The 14,160-nt window shown below is 40.2% G+C and overlaps 1 protein-coding gene across 2 annotated transcripts; it reads right to left on the minus strand.

Annotated features, from left to right (window-relative positions):
• Positions 1–1,465: 1,465 nt before the first annotated feature.
• Positions 1,466–12,054, minus strand: slc26a4 (solute carrier family 26 member 4). Of its 2 annotated transcripts, XM_028954878.1 has the most exons (21): positions 11,948–12,054; positions 10,524–10,669; positions 10,060–10,199; positions 9,866–9,976; positions 9,605–9,771; positions 8,977–9,141; positions 8,753–8,905; positions 8,563–8,645; positions 8,137–8,284; positions 7,529–7,642; positions 7,345–7,422; positions 6,246–6,341; positions 5,740–5,846; positions 5,031–5,100; positions 4,642–4,734; positions 4,413–4,508; positions 4,048–4,284; positions 3,508–3,562; positions 2,493–2,638; positions 2,094–2,162; positions 1,466–2,009 (listed from the first exon to the last, which is right to left on the minus strand). In XM_028954878.1, the coding sequence occupies exons 2-21, from the start codon at positions 10,655–10,657 to the stop codon at positions 1,986–1,988; spliced, it is 2,286 nt and encodes a 761-aa protein (XP_028810711.1). In that variant the 5' UTR covers positions 10,658–10,669; positions 11,948–12,054; the 3' UTR covers positions 1,466–1,985. The 2 variants fall into 2 exon arrangements, with proteins under 2 accessions (XP_028810711.1, XP_028810712.1); XM_028954879.1 differs by lacking the exon at positions 4,642–4,734.
• Between the last annotated feature and the right edge of the window lie 2,106 nt (positions 12,055–14,160).

The raw sequence follows: 14,160 nt of genomic DNA on the forward strand, positions 1-14,160 counted from the left end.
AATTGTCTGCTCTAGTGTGGCGATCAGTGAGATCTATCATTGGTTTTGCCCGTTCCTCTCCGCACAGATATAAGCGCTGAAGCGTGAATATTTTATCAAAATACTTTTGGACAGACTGCATGGCAAACAAAGTTTTTTTTGTTTCTTGTAGTATTTTTATAGCTGCAGACTTTAAACTTGGCCCAATAAATATTTATACAGAGTCGATAAGGAGCTGATTGACGTGGCGGAATTGCAGAACAGAGAAGAGTGCAGTGGCACCTACGCTAAAGTGCTGTTTATATTAACGTTGAGCGATATCTGTCATCATTATCTGGGCTCTGGCTCTTATCAGGCCACATTTCACGTAGCAAGTGCTATGAAAGAAAAACACTGAACTGTCATCAGACATCACACAGTAAAAAAAAAAAAGGTCTTGATAGATCTTTGCTTTTGGTATTTTTGTACATTTTCAGAAGTCCTATAGAATATGTACCAGTGGAGGGTACGGTCTGACCACACGTACCTTTACAGCTACACACAAATGAAATACTTCACTATATAAAGAGCCAAGGCGTCCATACTTCTTATGATTTCATCTGTTAAACAACAGCAGACGTTCAATAATTTTGTCTGTGGAAACGATTCTACATTGTCCAAATCTGTTGATAGTTCTGGGTTCTGGTTGTTCTCTGGTGACATTATTGACTGTAATTTCTATGTGTAGCACATGGGATATGTTAGATTCACTAGTTCACCATATTAATTTATATGCTAATTATCTGCTTTTTGCTCTTGGTTGTGAGCACGGCCCTGAGATGACCACAGCAGAGATCATGTTTGTGACATCCATGGGGTGTACAGGGGGCATTAGGAGGGGAACAGAAGAGAAAGAAGCACCCGAGTTTAACCTGTCTCACTCTATAAGCAACTCTAGATCCTGACATTGAGCTGCTGCTGAGGCAAGTGCTATGAAAGAAAAACACTGAACTGTCACCAGACATCACACAGTAAAAAAAAAAAAAGGTCTTGATAGATCTTTGCTTTTGGTATTTTTGTTCATTTTCAGACGTCCTATAGAATATGTACCATTGCAGGGTACGGTCTGACCACACATACCTTTACAGCTACACACAAATGATATACTTCACTATATAAAGTGTTCATAATTAAACAGAGAACATGAAATGAACTTACTCCTGGATGAACCACGCTGATCCCACTTGCTTTCAAAAGCTGAGGTAGTTGAGTAGATGACTGAGAGTCCGTGAGTGAATGTGAGTGTGTTTAAATGTGATCTTTTTTTTTTTTCTTTTGCAGCTCTTGGTGTTAGGCGCAAAGTAAATAAAAAGGACTTGAGTCAGATGGCAGCAATAAGAAGGGCTGAAAAAATGAACACCTTTATTGTTTTACAAAAAACTGACCACATCTGTACATTCAAAGAAGGAGGTTCTGCACTTGAGCCAGTGGGAAAAATGCACTTAATTTCAAAATCTATATTTCCATCACTTTAACAAAGCAGATAATGCACTTTCTTTTTTCATGTAAACAAAGTACATAAATATTAGATTTTATTTCAGATTAAAGCATTGAATTACAATTACTGATCCCTTCTCCATCTTTTCTTCAGTGATACCAGGACAGTGCCGTCCCTCCATGGCTGGGTTCATTTGAGGTTGTGAGCTTCTCTCACCCCACCCCGAAAACGGGGAGGAAATCATCTATTTATTCACAGACTGGCTCTACTTCACTGCATCCCTTCCATGTTTTTTTTCTGATTGGACAACCCTCGATGTAAATGGTCTGGCAGAAAAATATTTTTGGGATGTGTTTAAGGCGTGTCACTGAGCATTTCTCAAACAAATGGGAGTTGTGCTGAATGGGATCCCACATGTTTGTCTTTAAGCATCTAGAAAAGCACTATATAAATAAAATAGATTATTATAAAATTCTGTATGAAATCTTTATTTGATTAAGTTTTGTAGAGGTTGTAGAGTCTGTTGGATTCAGTTGGAGAGCTCATGAATGGCCTAAGAATGAACCAGAAAACTGGTTACCCACCAGCTGGACATATTTACATGGTACAGCATGAAATGGGAAAGGAATTTACCCACCTGGTGTTGTTTATCATAGGTCTCTATGAGGTCCTCTTCTTCGGGGAATGCCAACGGCTCCTTGAAGTCCTGTGTTAGAGAGAATTAGAGTTCATCTCTGTGTAAGATCACCCACTCATCTGGTTAACCATCACCAAAGCTCTGTCCAACTTTAGATTCAGGTGGTCAAGGAATTTAACAAAGTAAATATCCCTTTGGATGATTACTGCATGGATGAATATGTTTCACCTGGCAACAAGTTAAAAGCTGGAAGGAAAGTGGGGAAACATCAATCTTACGGAAAATATGGCGTCGGAAATAAATTATTGTGATCGTAAACTTTAGACACAAAAGTTGCAGCTGGAGATGCTGCATCCATTAGTATGCTAGACAAGGCCTGAAAATTGAGACTCCTCCCACCTTGACTCCAGTGGGATTCTGTGGATTTCCATTGGCCATTTCCAGTTTGATGAAGAGAACAGCATCGTGTACCGAGAGGAACAGCAGGTCTCTTGTCACAACCTCATCAAATAGAGCCAAGGCGTCCATACTTCTAATGATTTCATCTGTTAAACAACAGCAGATGTTCAACAATTTTGTCTGTTGATAGTTCTGGGTTCTGGTTGTTCTCCGGTGACACTATTGATTGTATTTTCTATGTGTAGCACATTGGATGTGTTTGATTCACTAATTCACCATATTAATTTATATGCTAATTATCTGCTTTTTGCTCTTGGCTGTGAGCACGGCCCTGAGATGTCCACAGCAGAGATCATGTTTGTGACATCCATGGGGTGTACAGGGGGCATTAGGAAGGGAACAGAAGAGAAAGAAGCTCCCGAGTTTAACCTGTCTCGCTCTATAAGCAACTCTAGATCCTGACATCGAGCTGCTGCTGAGACAAACCAATACGAAATGTACCAGAGGGTCACCACTACTACCAACACCATAACTGCTGAAGCTAGAGGAATCTTCAAATGGACCAATATCATCAGAATGGACCATGACACTGGTGTAGCTGAAATCTACTCTGCACGGTCCAGCACCTTCATACTCCAGTACACCACATTGGACTATTTAAGACCAACTCTACTGTTACACTCATTGCACACTCTCCCTTTCTGTTTTACTTCTTCTCGAGGTTTCTCTCTTTTTTTTTGTCGAAGTCCACTGAGATCAAATACATGTCATATTATAAACGGTCCTAAATATTTTTGGAACAATAAACGGCTTGTTTCTTGGACAAATCCTCACCAACCCTGCACTAAAACCAACCGCAGACTCACTCTACCCTGGAAGGTGTTGTGTGTCAGAGGGAGTTTTTTCCTTGTGTATAGAAGGGTCAAGTGAGGGGAGTCAAAGCCCATTGACACATACTGTGTGTGACTTTTTGATACAAGGTGATATACTATTGACTGTGGCCAACAATATTTACCATCACATCCAGCAATGTAGACACTGACTCCAATTCGTACAAATTCCTTAATGACCTGAATATAACAAAAAATAAAGCAATGATAAATTACAACAAATGAAGCAATAATACACGAAGAAGTATCATGCCCTGCAATATTGTCACATTCTTAAACTCCTATGAGTGAACTCCCTTTAATTACTCACAGTGCACAGCAAATTTCCCAGTGTTATATGAACACTGCACAGTGTTTGTATGTGTCCACTTACTTTTAACACTGTACAGATTAGATAAGTATTAGATATATGAGGAGCAAGAGTGGAAGCTGAATTTATTGCCACTTTGACCAATATGGACCTCACCGATTTTTAGGTTTAACACTGGCAAATTTGCTGTTTTGGTTACCATGGTGTTTTGTGTGTGTCTACATATACAATCAAATGCAGAATGCAATACCTTTTTTTAATAAACCTTGCCAAAAAGAATTGCATCACAATCTATTAGGAGCTGATTTTGTTATGTGTATTATGTTTTATGAAGCAAAGTTCTACTCTGTCTTACCAGCCTTAATGACTTCACAGCCACTACATCTAGGAAGGAAACAGCAGAGAAGTCCAGCACCAGACTGTGGATGTGGACCCTTGGCACCGACACCCTGACGGGCAGCTCTAAGGCCCAGTCCACTTTAACATCTACAACAGGATCCTGCCCACCACCCCTCTTCTCTAGTTCCAAGTCGCGATCACTCTCAAATCCCTCATTATCCAACCCCAGTGAAACAACAGAAACGACACTGTCCTGAGGGAAAGCAAAGAGAGAGACAACCAGTCTGAGATCTAAGATATGTAAACTTGAGACAAAATACAATGTATATTGCACAAAACTGAATATTGCATTAATAATTTGGCCAAGTGAATTATAAATACCCCAGAAGGTTTCAGCGTCCCTTTTTTGATGACCTTACGGATTTTCTTGAGAGCCTTGGTCCTTTTCTTGAACACCCTCACTGCATCAAAGCCCACCTGATGAGAATAGCAAGAACATAAATTCACACTTCCTCTAGCCTGACGTGCATTCTGCAAGTTATTCTTATAAATAACAAGTATATCCTTTATTGATACATGTATTTCTCAGTAAATATATTTTTCAACTTACAATATTTCTCAAGCTTTCTTTAAAGTAGTCAATGTTAGCAAAGTAAAGGGGTGAGTTGCACTTAAAAATCTTAATTCCAGGAACTTCAGTGAGCTGGAAAGGACAAAAAAAATATATATAAGCTACAGTCATCCACTATGTCTGTTTTTAAGAACCAACTCAGAAAAGCCTTCATAAACTGGACACCATATTGAAACACATTATTGCTTATTCTAAGCCATATAAAATTCTCAATATTTTTTAAAGGAGGCCATCTCATGCTACTTCCTGGTAACATAAAGGATCATTTAAATCATGCGTAAAAAAGTTCAGCATATGCATTGCAAAGGTACAAAAATCTAATACGATAAGTGCGGTTTATACAAAGATACATTTAGTAAAGGTCTTACATTCTTGTAGTCTGATATATTCCTGTATATGTCTGTGCCGGGAACATTTCCCAAAGCTGAACAGGCAGGGCTAAATAAAAGCACACATTATTGTCCTGCACACCTTCATAATCAAAAACTGTTACAGATAACAGGCTGTGTCACAGATAATAGGTGCCAAGTATAATAGATAAAGAGTTCAATTGCTGAAAGAATCTAAGATTAATCGGACATGTGTTGAATGAACATAATTCTAGGATAAGTGATCAAGGAAACAATTCTTCATCAAGAAAGACTTTTAAAAAGCTGTCAGAGGAGATACAGTCTAAAATAAAAAATCAATAATAATAATTGTAATAATAATAATAATAAAATAATAATAATGTTTAACTAATTGCATACTGGGTAGCCATTCATTATGTACCAACAATTACATCCCTGTCATTGTCATGCAGTTCTGGTGCTGCTGTGGCACTACCACTGAGCTCAGCAGTTTCAGATTTCAATGTATCCTGGATATAATCTCACCGACAATGAAGTTATCTATGCTTTCATTACAACAGCGACAAAGGTGTTGCACAATTTTAGTTAGTTGAATATTGTCTACACTCTTGGGACCTTACATGAACCATTAAATAATCTAAAGGTATTCTGCTGTGGTTATGCATTTTGATTGTTTTAATTCAGTGAGGACTCATTTTCTCTTATTGGCTCATACTGTTTTACTCACAACTGTGTCCTGATGACAACTGTGGCCATTTCGAACCCCAAGCCTGCCAGCAGGCCAACATCTAGACCCAGAACCACACAGGCAACAAAGGTAGCTATCCAGATATACTGCAAGACAGGAGAAAAATGTGTTTAAAGCTATTAGAGATATTATGTACCAAATTCATGTGTATATTTCAGTTGAAATACTAAGAGATTTTTTTTAGACATATTTCAGTTGAAATGCTCCTTTTACATAATCATTTTCCAATCTTTTAAATCAGGCATATGAATGCTTTCCAAATCATTCACTTTGCCTTTTGTTTGATATATGTATATTTGGAGACCACAAGGCGATGTGGATAGTCAAATAAAATCCTTCTTGTGAAAAGGTTTTTTTTTAAGTCAAGGTTAAAAGAAACAGAGGAATGTGTTTAAAATCCCCTTTTTTTTCACAACCACTTTATTCATTAAAACAATCTTGACCTCTCGGGTCATTCGACCATGTTATTTATTAATGTCTCTCACACAGTCCGTTCCGTTCTTCCGCCACAGAGATGGAACTTCAGTCATCTGAAGGAACATTCCTTTCAGGTTAGCGATCACAATACCCGCCAACACTGACTGCGGAACATTGATGGAGAACAATGCAATCTTAGTTACACACATAGGCAATTCAATCACACAGCATAATACTGGTGGCTGGTAACAACTGGTCTTAACTGGTATGACCAGCATGAAAAGACATATTTTAAACAGGTCAGACATCTTAACCATATTTATGGTTAAACTGGGTGATATGGCAAAAACTGATCACAAGGGAGTTATTTTCCCATATTGAGTGATATCAATTGTCAGAATTTCTTTTTTGATACTGAAAGTTTGAGAATTTCAGAGCATTAAGCAAAATCAAGCAAAATAACAAAATAACGCTAAAAAAATTTCAGCACCATTATGGCCATAACCAAACCATCGCCTGACAACTGATGTTTTGTAATCAAGGATGACATCAGTTTCTGAGAACTTCTGCTTGCTGTCAGCTCCACCTTCGTTCACTTTGCACTTTGCGCTTTGCTCAGGCTCAGGCTGCACTCACATGTCGTCGGGATTGTGGGTCTGTCACTTCACATTGCAGGTGACAAAAAGTACAAATATATTGAAATAATATTAAAATACTAAGCTCCTGTGGTCTCTGCATGGTAGACATGCCCACTGAGGAACAGTGACATGACGCACATGAGCGTACCATTACAAATGGAAGTCCCGCGGGAAAATCAATGATCGACCTGAATTTATCACAATCAATCATTTTAGTTATATAATCATATGATCAATAGATTTGTTTTACCATCAATTTGTACTACCACCCGGAGGTTCAAATCCCACCCAGGTTCAAATCCCACTTACTACCATTGTGTCCCTGAGCAAGACACTTAACCCTGAGTTGCTCCAAAGGGACTGTCCCTGTAACTACTGATTGTAAGTTGCTCTGGATAAGGGCGTCTGATAAATGCTGTAAATGTAAATGTTTTGTGAAAAAAAAGCACAGTATGAAACAAATATCGATGTGATGTCACACTGATAAGCAATTAAAAATTGTCCATACAGCATTTGAACTTTTCCTGACCTTCTGCAGTGGTTCCAGGAGGTTCCCAAGAGCTAGGATTACAATCATCACTAAAACAGCAGAGACGATGCCAGCAACCTGCAAGAGCACAAACCATGGAATCACAAACGAACAAAAGCGCTTATTGAGACGTACAGGATGCACATGGCATGCATGTGAGTTAGTGTGTGTGAATTTCCTCCACCTGTGTCTTTCCCCCAGTGCTCTCTTGAACGGCGGTGCGGGACAGAGCTGTGCTGCTCACAAAACTGGAGAAAAATCCACAGAATATGTTGCTAACCCCAAATGCTAACAGCTCCTAGAAAGGCAAAAGAGCGCGGTAAATATAACGTAGTGAGTAAAGTCGGTGATGTTCAGGAACAGAGACTCAGTATCTCACCTGCTGCCACCATGTTGAGCCCTCTATATAATAAAAGAGTAAATATGGATGCTGGACTTTTCTTCCAATAATTGAGGAACAGCACAAAAGTTTCTCGGCCATGTTCACAAAAGCAGTTTTAATATAATTTGAAGATTGAAAGGAGAACACAAAATGACAGCAGTTGAATCGAGCCTTCTGGTTCACTTGGTCTATTTTAAAGAGGTACAACATATTTGTGCTGCACTGAGTTGTAAACTAATTTATATGACTTATATTGTGAAACTTTCCTGCCATCTACAGGATTGCGAGGTCAAGAGCAGGTTTTGAATCTAAATGAAATGTGTGTATCTGCCCCCTGATTTGACTCTATCCTACAATTTCATGGGCTCCTGGTCCACCAGACAGATAAGACAGACACACATATCACACACCTGATTGCCGTTGATGGTGTAGTCATATTTGGATGCATAGACTTTGGCCACAGAAACAGCGACAGCATACCCCACAATAGCTGTGGAAAGACTCGGTCCGAGAATGTCCCAAAACAGTTCTGTGTTTGGTGGTTGGACTGGTATAAACCTGGAGGGAAAACGTCATTTTCCCAATAAATTCCATTCAGTACATTCATTTGGATGCTGTGGCGCAAGCATAACCTGTCATGCAATCTCTGTTTTTGTTGGAGACTGCTTTTTAAACGGTTTGGTTGGTTATTGTTCTGGAGATTACATTTCTCGGCCTAGAATGGTATCTGTTAAATAACCTAACAGCACAGATAATAATAGACTGTCAATAAAATGAGCAGAACTTCCACTCCATGCAGCACAGGAAGTAGGAAATGCCACAGGAAATTTGCTCACCCCATCGGGATCTCACTGACAATACTGGCGCCGTAGATGGAGTGAAGGTCCGCGGCATATGAAATTCCTGCTGCTAACATGGTCTGAAGGAATAGAGGCAGACATTTTTTTAAAGAAATGGCCAGCATGTTCTCCTAAAGGAGATATGATGGGTTGGGTAAGATTCTACCCAAGGCCTAAACCCTCTTACCACTAGTACTTCAATGGGGATTGGAATGGAAATCTTATGTTGGAATCTGGCACTGACTTCTTTAACGGTCACAACCACAACAATGGTCAACAGGCCCGCCACCAGATCGGCAATGTTGGTTAGATGAATGTTGCTGAAGACATCACTGAGCGTCTGCAGGAGAAAAGCACAAAATGTATATGCTTCTCTGAAGGACTGTCTGCATCGCTGACTGCCCCCCTTACCTTGAACATGGAGAAGGGGCCATTGTAACTCCCCGTGGACACCGAGAGGATGATGCTAATCTGGGAGACGAAGACGTGCATGGCAGCAGCTGTAGTGAAGCCTCCGACCAGCGGCTCAGACAGGTACCGCACCAGAAAGCCCACCTGCAGAAACCCCATGGCCAGCTGTGGAAGAAGAAAGTGCCCACTGTTAACAATGTTTTGTGGCGGGTAGGTCCATTTTCTTAAGACAGCTACAAAACAGCCCTGCTTTACCACGTATACATGTGATCATAATAGCAATCTGGCAAAGATTACGCACATCCCATTCTAATTGGTTTATTGTGTCAAATAAAACAATGTTAAAAAAGATGGCCTTTGGATAAGGTGGCCTAGTTCAAGTCTGGTGCTTGGCAGACCAATGAGATACTGATCCATCACAGACATTTTACCTGCTCTTGTCCTGTCGAGAATTTCTTGATTTGTGTGTATGGATTATCAAGTAAAAAACATGTATATAAAAAGAATAATAGCATTTAAGATTATCGATGTATCCAGAAATCTCAAAGGCAGATTTTGCTCCTAAATGACAAAATTTAAAGGGGGCATTTACTTGGTTTTCTTAAATTTGACTTAATCTATTTTTTACCTGAAATAATCCCACCAGCACAGTCATGGTGGATGCAACTACAATTCTCTTTGCTTGTAAATCTGTGTCATTCAAAACTGTCCCATTAAGAGCCAGCAAGGTAGGGTTGTTGGGTACCAGAGTCAGCACCACGGAGCCCACCATGAGACAGGTCACAGGAAATGGACCTGGTGGAGGAGACAATATGGCTCAGCAGAGGATGTGTGCATGCATGAATAATTCAGTTTTGTGTATTTTGTACGAGCCACGCTAACACCTTACCCACAGATATGTGCCTGGATGTGCCCAACAGGAAGTAGGTGAGGATTGGGAAGAATGCAGAGTAGAGTCCGTACACTGGAGCCACAGACACCAGCAGGGCGTAGGCCATGCCTGTGAGATGAAGTGAATTTACTGCAGATCTCAGATACTTCACAGAGTATCTTGATGGTCAGTCAAGAAAGTATCACACCTACCCTGTAAACTGCAGACCAGTCCTGTGCTGACTCCAGAGATCAAATCGCTGATGAACCATTCTTTAGCAGGGTATTTCGAGAGCCAGTCTATGACAGGAAAGTGGCTTTTCAGAACTCGCAAGGCCCCTTTTCCTGAACATCTGTAATGATTAGGCAGCAATATCAAATCAAGGAGTGACACAATAAACGCCTTACAATCAGTAGTGACAAGGACAGTTCCCCCTGGAGACACTCAGGGTTAAGTGTCTTGCTCAGGGACACAATGGTAGTAAGTTGTTGTCGGGTAACCTGATTACCTGATTGTGTGCATCTGTGATCATTTGTATAAATGTATCCTAGCTGTATCCTGTGCTCACCATTAGGTGTCAGTGTGTGGACCCTTTAACCTTCCAGCCATGTGTACCTGACAGGCATGCAACAGTTCTTGAAACAAACTTGGGAGAATAGATTTTGTCGGGTCTCACCTGCAGGAATTAACAAATCTTTCTCTCAGACTTTGGGGCGCCCGCTCCTGCCTCTCGTGGTCATGCTCGAATGTGGGTGTGGAATAGACTGGACGGGAGATGGAGTACAATGTGTCTGAAGGCTCGGGGCTCATGATCCCGTGCACCTAACAGCAAACAAAGCAGACAGCATCAGCAGGCACGCTGTGGCTAATAAGTGTTTCTGGACCTGAACCCTCCAAGAGTTTAGCTGCGAGATCCGAATGTGCTGCACACCTCCCTCAACATGAAACTGGCAGCATTTCTAATAATCTGCTCTAAAATTCATATTCAGCTGATGACTGTCCACATGCTGCTCATGTGCTCTGAAGAGGACTGGACTGGAGCAGTTATAACATTTCAACAGTAGGCAAGCACAGAACAACAATGCAGGGCAAGTTAATTTTGAAAAGTGGAAAGGACGTTTCACATTGGAACATGGACATTGGTTTTCCTACCCTAGAAAATGTCAGATAATCTAATTTATTTTCCACCAACAAGGGGATGGGGATGTTAATATCAAAATCGCGCTTGGACATTTTTCTAAATAGGGACCATAGTATAAATAATACAAATAGACAAAAAAATGATTAGTGCTTGAACTACTAAATATGTTTAGTATGTTTTAGCTAGTTACATGACAAAAAAACTGGCCTAGCGGTTAAGGAAGCGGCCCCGTAATCAGAAGGTTGCCGGTTCGAATCCCGATTCGCCAAGGTGCCACTGAGGTGCCATTGAGCAAAGCACCGTCCCCACACACTGCTCCCCGGGCGCCTGTCATGGCTGCCCACTGCTCACTCAGGGTGATGGGTTAAATGCAAAGGACAAGTTTCACTGTGTGCACCGTGTGCTATGCTGCTGTGTATCACATGTGACAATCACTTCACTTTTTCTTTTTTTTTTTTTTTGTTATACTTGTTTATATAGTGCAGGAAGGCCATGGGAACATTCTTGTCCCTTGTCCTTAATCATGTCCTGACTCCACCATTACTGAAATGGTCAAGGGCCGTCAGGATGAAGCAAACAGAGAAACAAAGGCTCAGTTCTTATCTGAACAAATATCAACACACATACACACACACATTTTCTGGCATCTCTGCCATCAATCTCCTTTTGCTGTCCTCATCCAAGGACATGCACTCTTCCCAAGTTATCCACTCTTGCTTTCACCCTGCTCACATTTTATCCGCGCTATTGACATCAGACACCATAATCAAGCGGGGAAGCTCGGTTCCTAATCCAGCACAGCCCTCAGAAGAAGGAGGATTTTGGAACCGATCAAGCCTCATTGCGTTTTCATGAAGAAAGCACTGGTCCTGATTGCAAGCATTTGGTCATGATTTTCGTTTCTGATTCCCCAGTACAAGAATCCAAAACCCACTGTTTTGACCTCTATATGAACGTACCTGTCAGGTGAAGAAGAGTGTTCCAGAGCAGTAGTCTCCTTAAACGTTGATCCAGAATATAACCTCGGTCTCATGCAGATGCTCCCTTCATTGACCCCTTCAGCCCTCATTTATTCATTTATATTCAGCGGTGCTTGTGGGAGGTGTATCAAAAAGAGGAAAGAGGAGGGAGTGACAGGGTGACATCACCAAAGAGTGGACCCTGCCAAAGGTGGACGGCCTCACTATCATTTGCGTGTGGGTGCACAGTATCTGGGTGTTTACAATACACGCACACATTTTAACAGAAAAAGCTCTGGCTCCCCGTGGGTGGGATGGTACTGGGTGTGCTCTGATCTCAGTGTATCCAGTACCATTCTGAAATCATGTCAGCTTAACTTCACTTGATATATCTAGAAATATTGTCCCCATGATGTCTACATTTGTCAAAGCAACAAGAACATCAAGTCCCTTTGACAAAGTTAGGAAAATTGTGAGTAATAGTGATGCTGCAGCTTCCAGGGAGCTACTGACACCACCCTGGAATTCCTTCTTTATGCGTTAAAGATGATGCAAAGCTTTTTACTCAAATGTACCGAGTAGATAATAACATTTTGTTTCTATATATAGAAGCCCACAGCTGGTCATGATATCTCATAGTACAGCACCACCAGTAGCACTTCATATGCTTCATTCATACATACCTCATACCTGTTACAATTCATTACTACAGAATACTATGTTTTCCCAGTCAGTTGCTCTGTTCCCATTAAAACCCTGCTTTTTTTTTGTCTGGGTTCCCCGGTTTCCCAAAAACATACATGCTAGGTGGACTCTACATTGGCTGTAGGTGTGAGTGTGTGTACCCTATGGTCAAAAGTCCTGTGGGATTAATACACAGGAGAACCCTTTCAAAAATCTAGAGGCCCAATATGGGGACAAAACCTTTTGTGTTGTGATATATTCAGTGATGTAAAATGGTAATATACTAATCCGAAACACTAAAATGAATCCATTATAACAGCCTTTTTCTTACTATTCATTCCTGATAAATGATCAAATCTAACTGCTAATCTTTTCTTCACAAGTCATATGACAATTTGAAAAATAAGGACGCAAGTCGCATGATCTCTTTAGTATGGTACGTTGTAATTAAATTTAAGTGAAAATTTTCACTCTAATCTGATATTATCATGATTAATCTGATGATTGTATCAGTGTAACCGTATACTGATATTGCAGATATTGCACAGTTGGTAATTCAGACCTGGTCTAACATTTTGAATTCTGTCATGAAAGACAGATGTTGGGCATTCTATCAACTGTGATATATTTCAATTATATTTGTCACTCTGTATATTATGTAATATAAAATGTTACTCAAATCTGTTTTAAAAAGGCTTCTCTGCTACTGATAATGGGCTGACGTTCAAGTTTTTTATGGTTTAATGCCAAGGGGTTTTAGGGGTCGTTTTGTATTCTTGAATGTTTTGATTTTTGTAAACGTCTATGAAACATCTCAGCAACAGGTAACAGAAAATTGAATTTGCAGTTCTTCATATCAGATGGCACCATCTTGAAGAATGGTCCTCCTTTGCTCTTAGCTAAGTTGAAATGTAAAATTGTAATCACCAGGGTGCAGATAACATTAACAACCTTGAAAACCTTTGTTAAAATGCACCATATATTTTGAAGACTTTTATAAACATAATATCTTTGGACAAGAAACAAAGCAGAGAATGAAATGGACCATCATGCAAGGAAGGAGCTCCACCTGCAGGTTGAAAGATCACAGGGAGGCCCCCTGAGGAAAGCTGAGATATTTAAAATCCAACCACAACCACAGAGGTCATTTCAGGCAGTGGCCCATAGTGCAGCTCAGGAGGATTTAGTTGATTTAGATGTGGATGTGTTTTTGTTACCATACACCATCATTCAGCAAAGCAGTGCTAATCTATATTATACAGAATAAATATTTTAGATTCATATAATTTTACATAAAATGCTTTGTTTAATTAAAAGCTTAGAGCCTTGGTGTCACTGTGAAATAACAGATGCAGAGCATGGGGACATTTTTATTGGTGTTCTGAGCCTGTTGACAGCTTACGTCCTCATTCTGAATTTATTTAAATCTTCCCTGTCCAGGTGTAATGGAAAAATATCTTTCATAGTGTTGATACTGTGAGTAAAGTCAGACCTATCAATAGTGAAATTAATATTTAACACATGCCAGA

This window comes from Denticeps clupeoides, chromosome 15 (genome assembly GCF_900700375.1).
Source record: "Denticeps clupeoides chromosome 15, fDenClu1.1, whole genome shotgun sequence".
Lineage (NCBI taxonomy): Eukaryota > Metazoa > Chordata > Actinopteri > Clupeiformes > Denticipitidae > Denticeps > Denticeps clupeoides.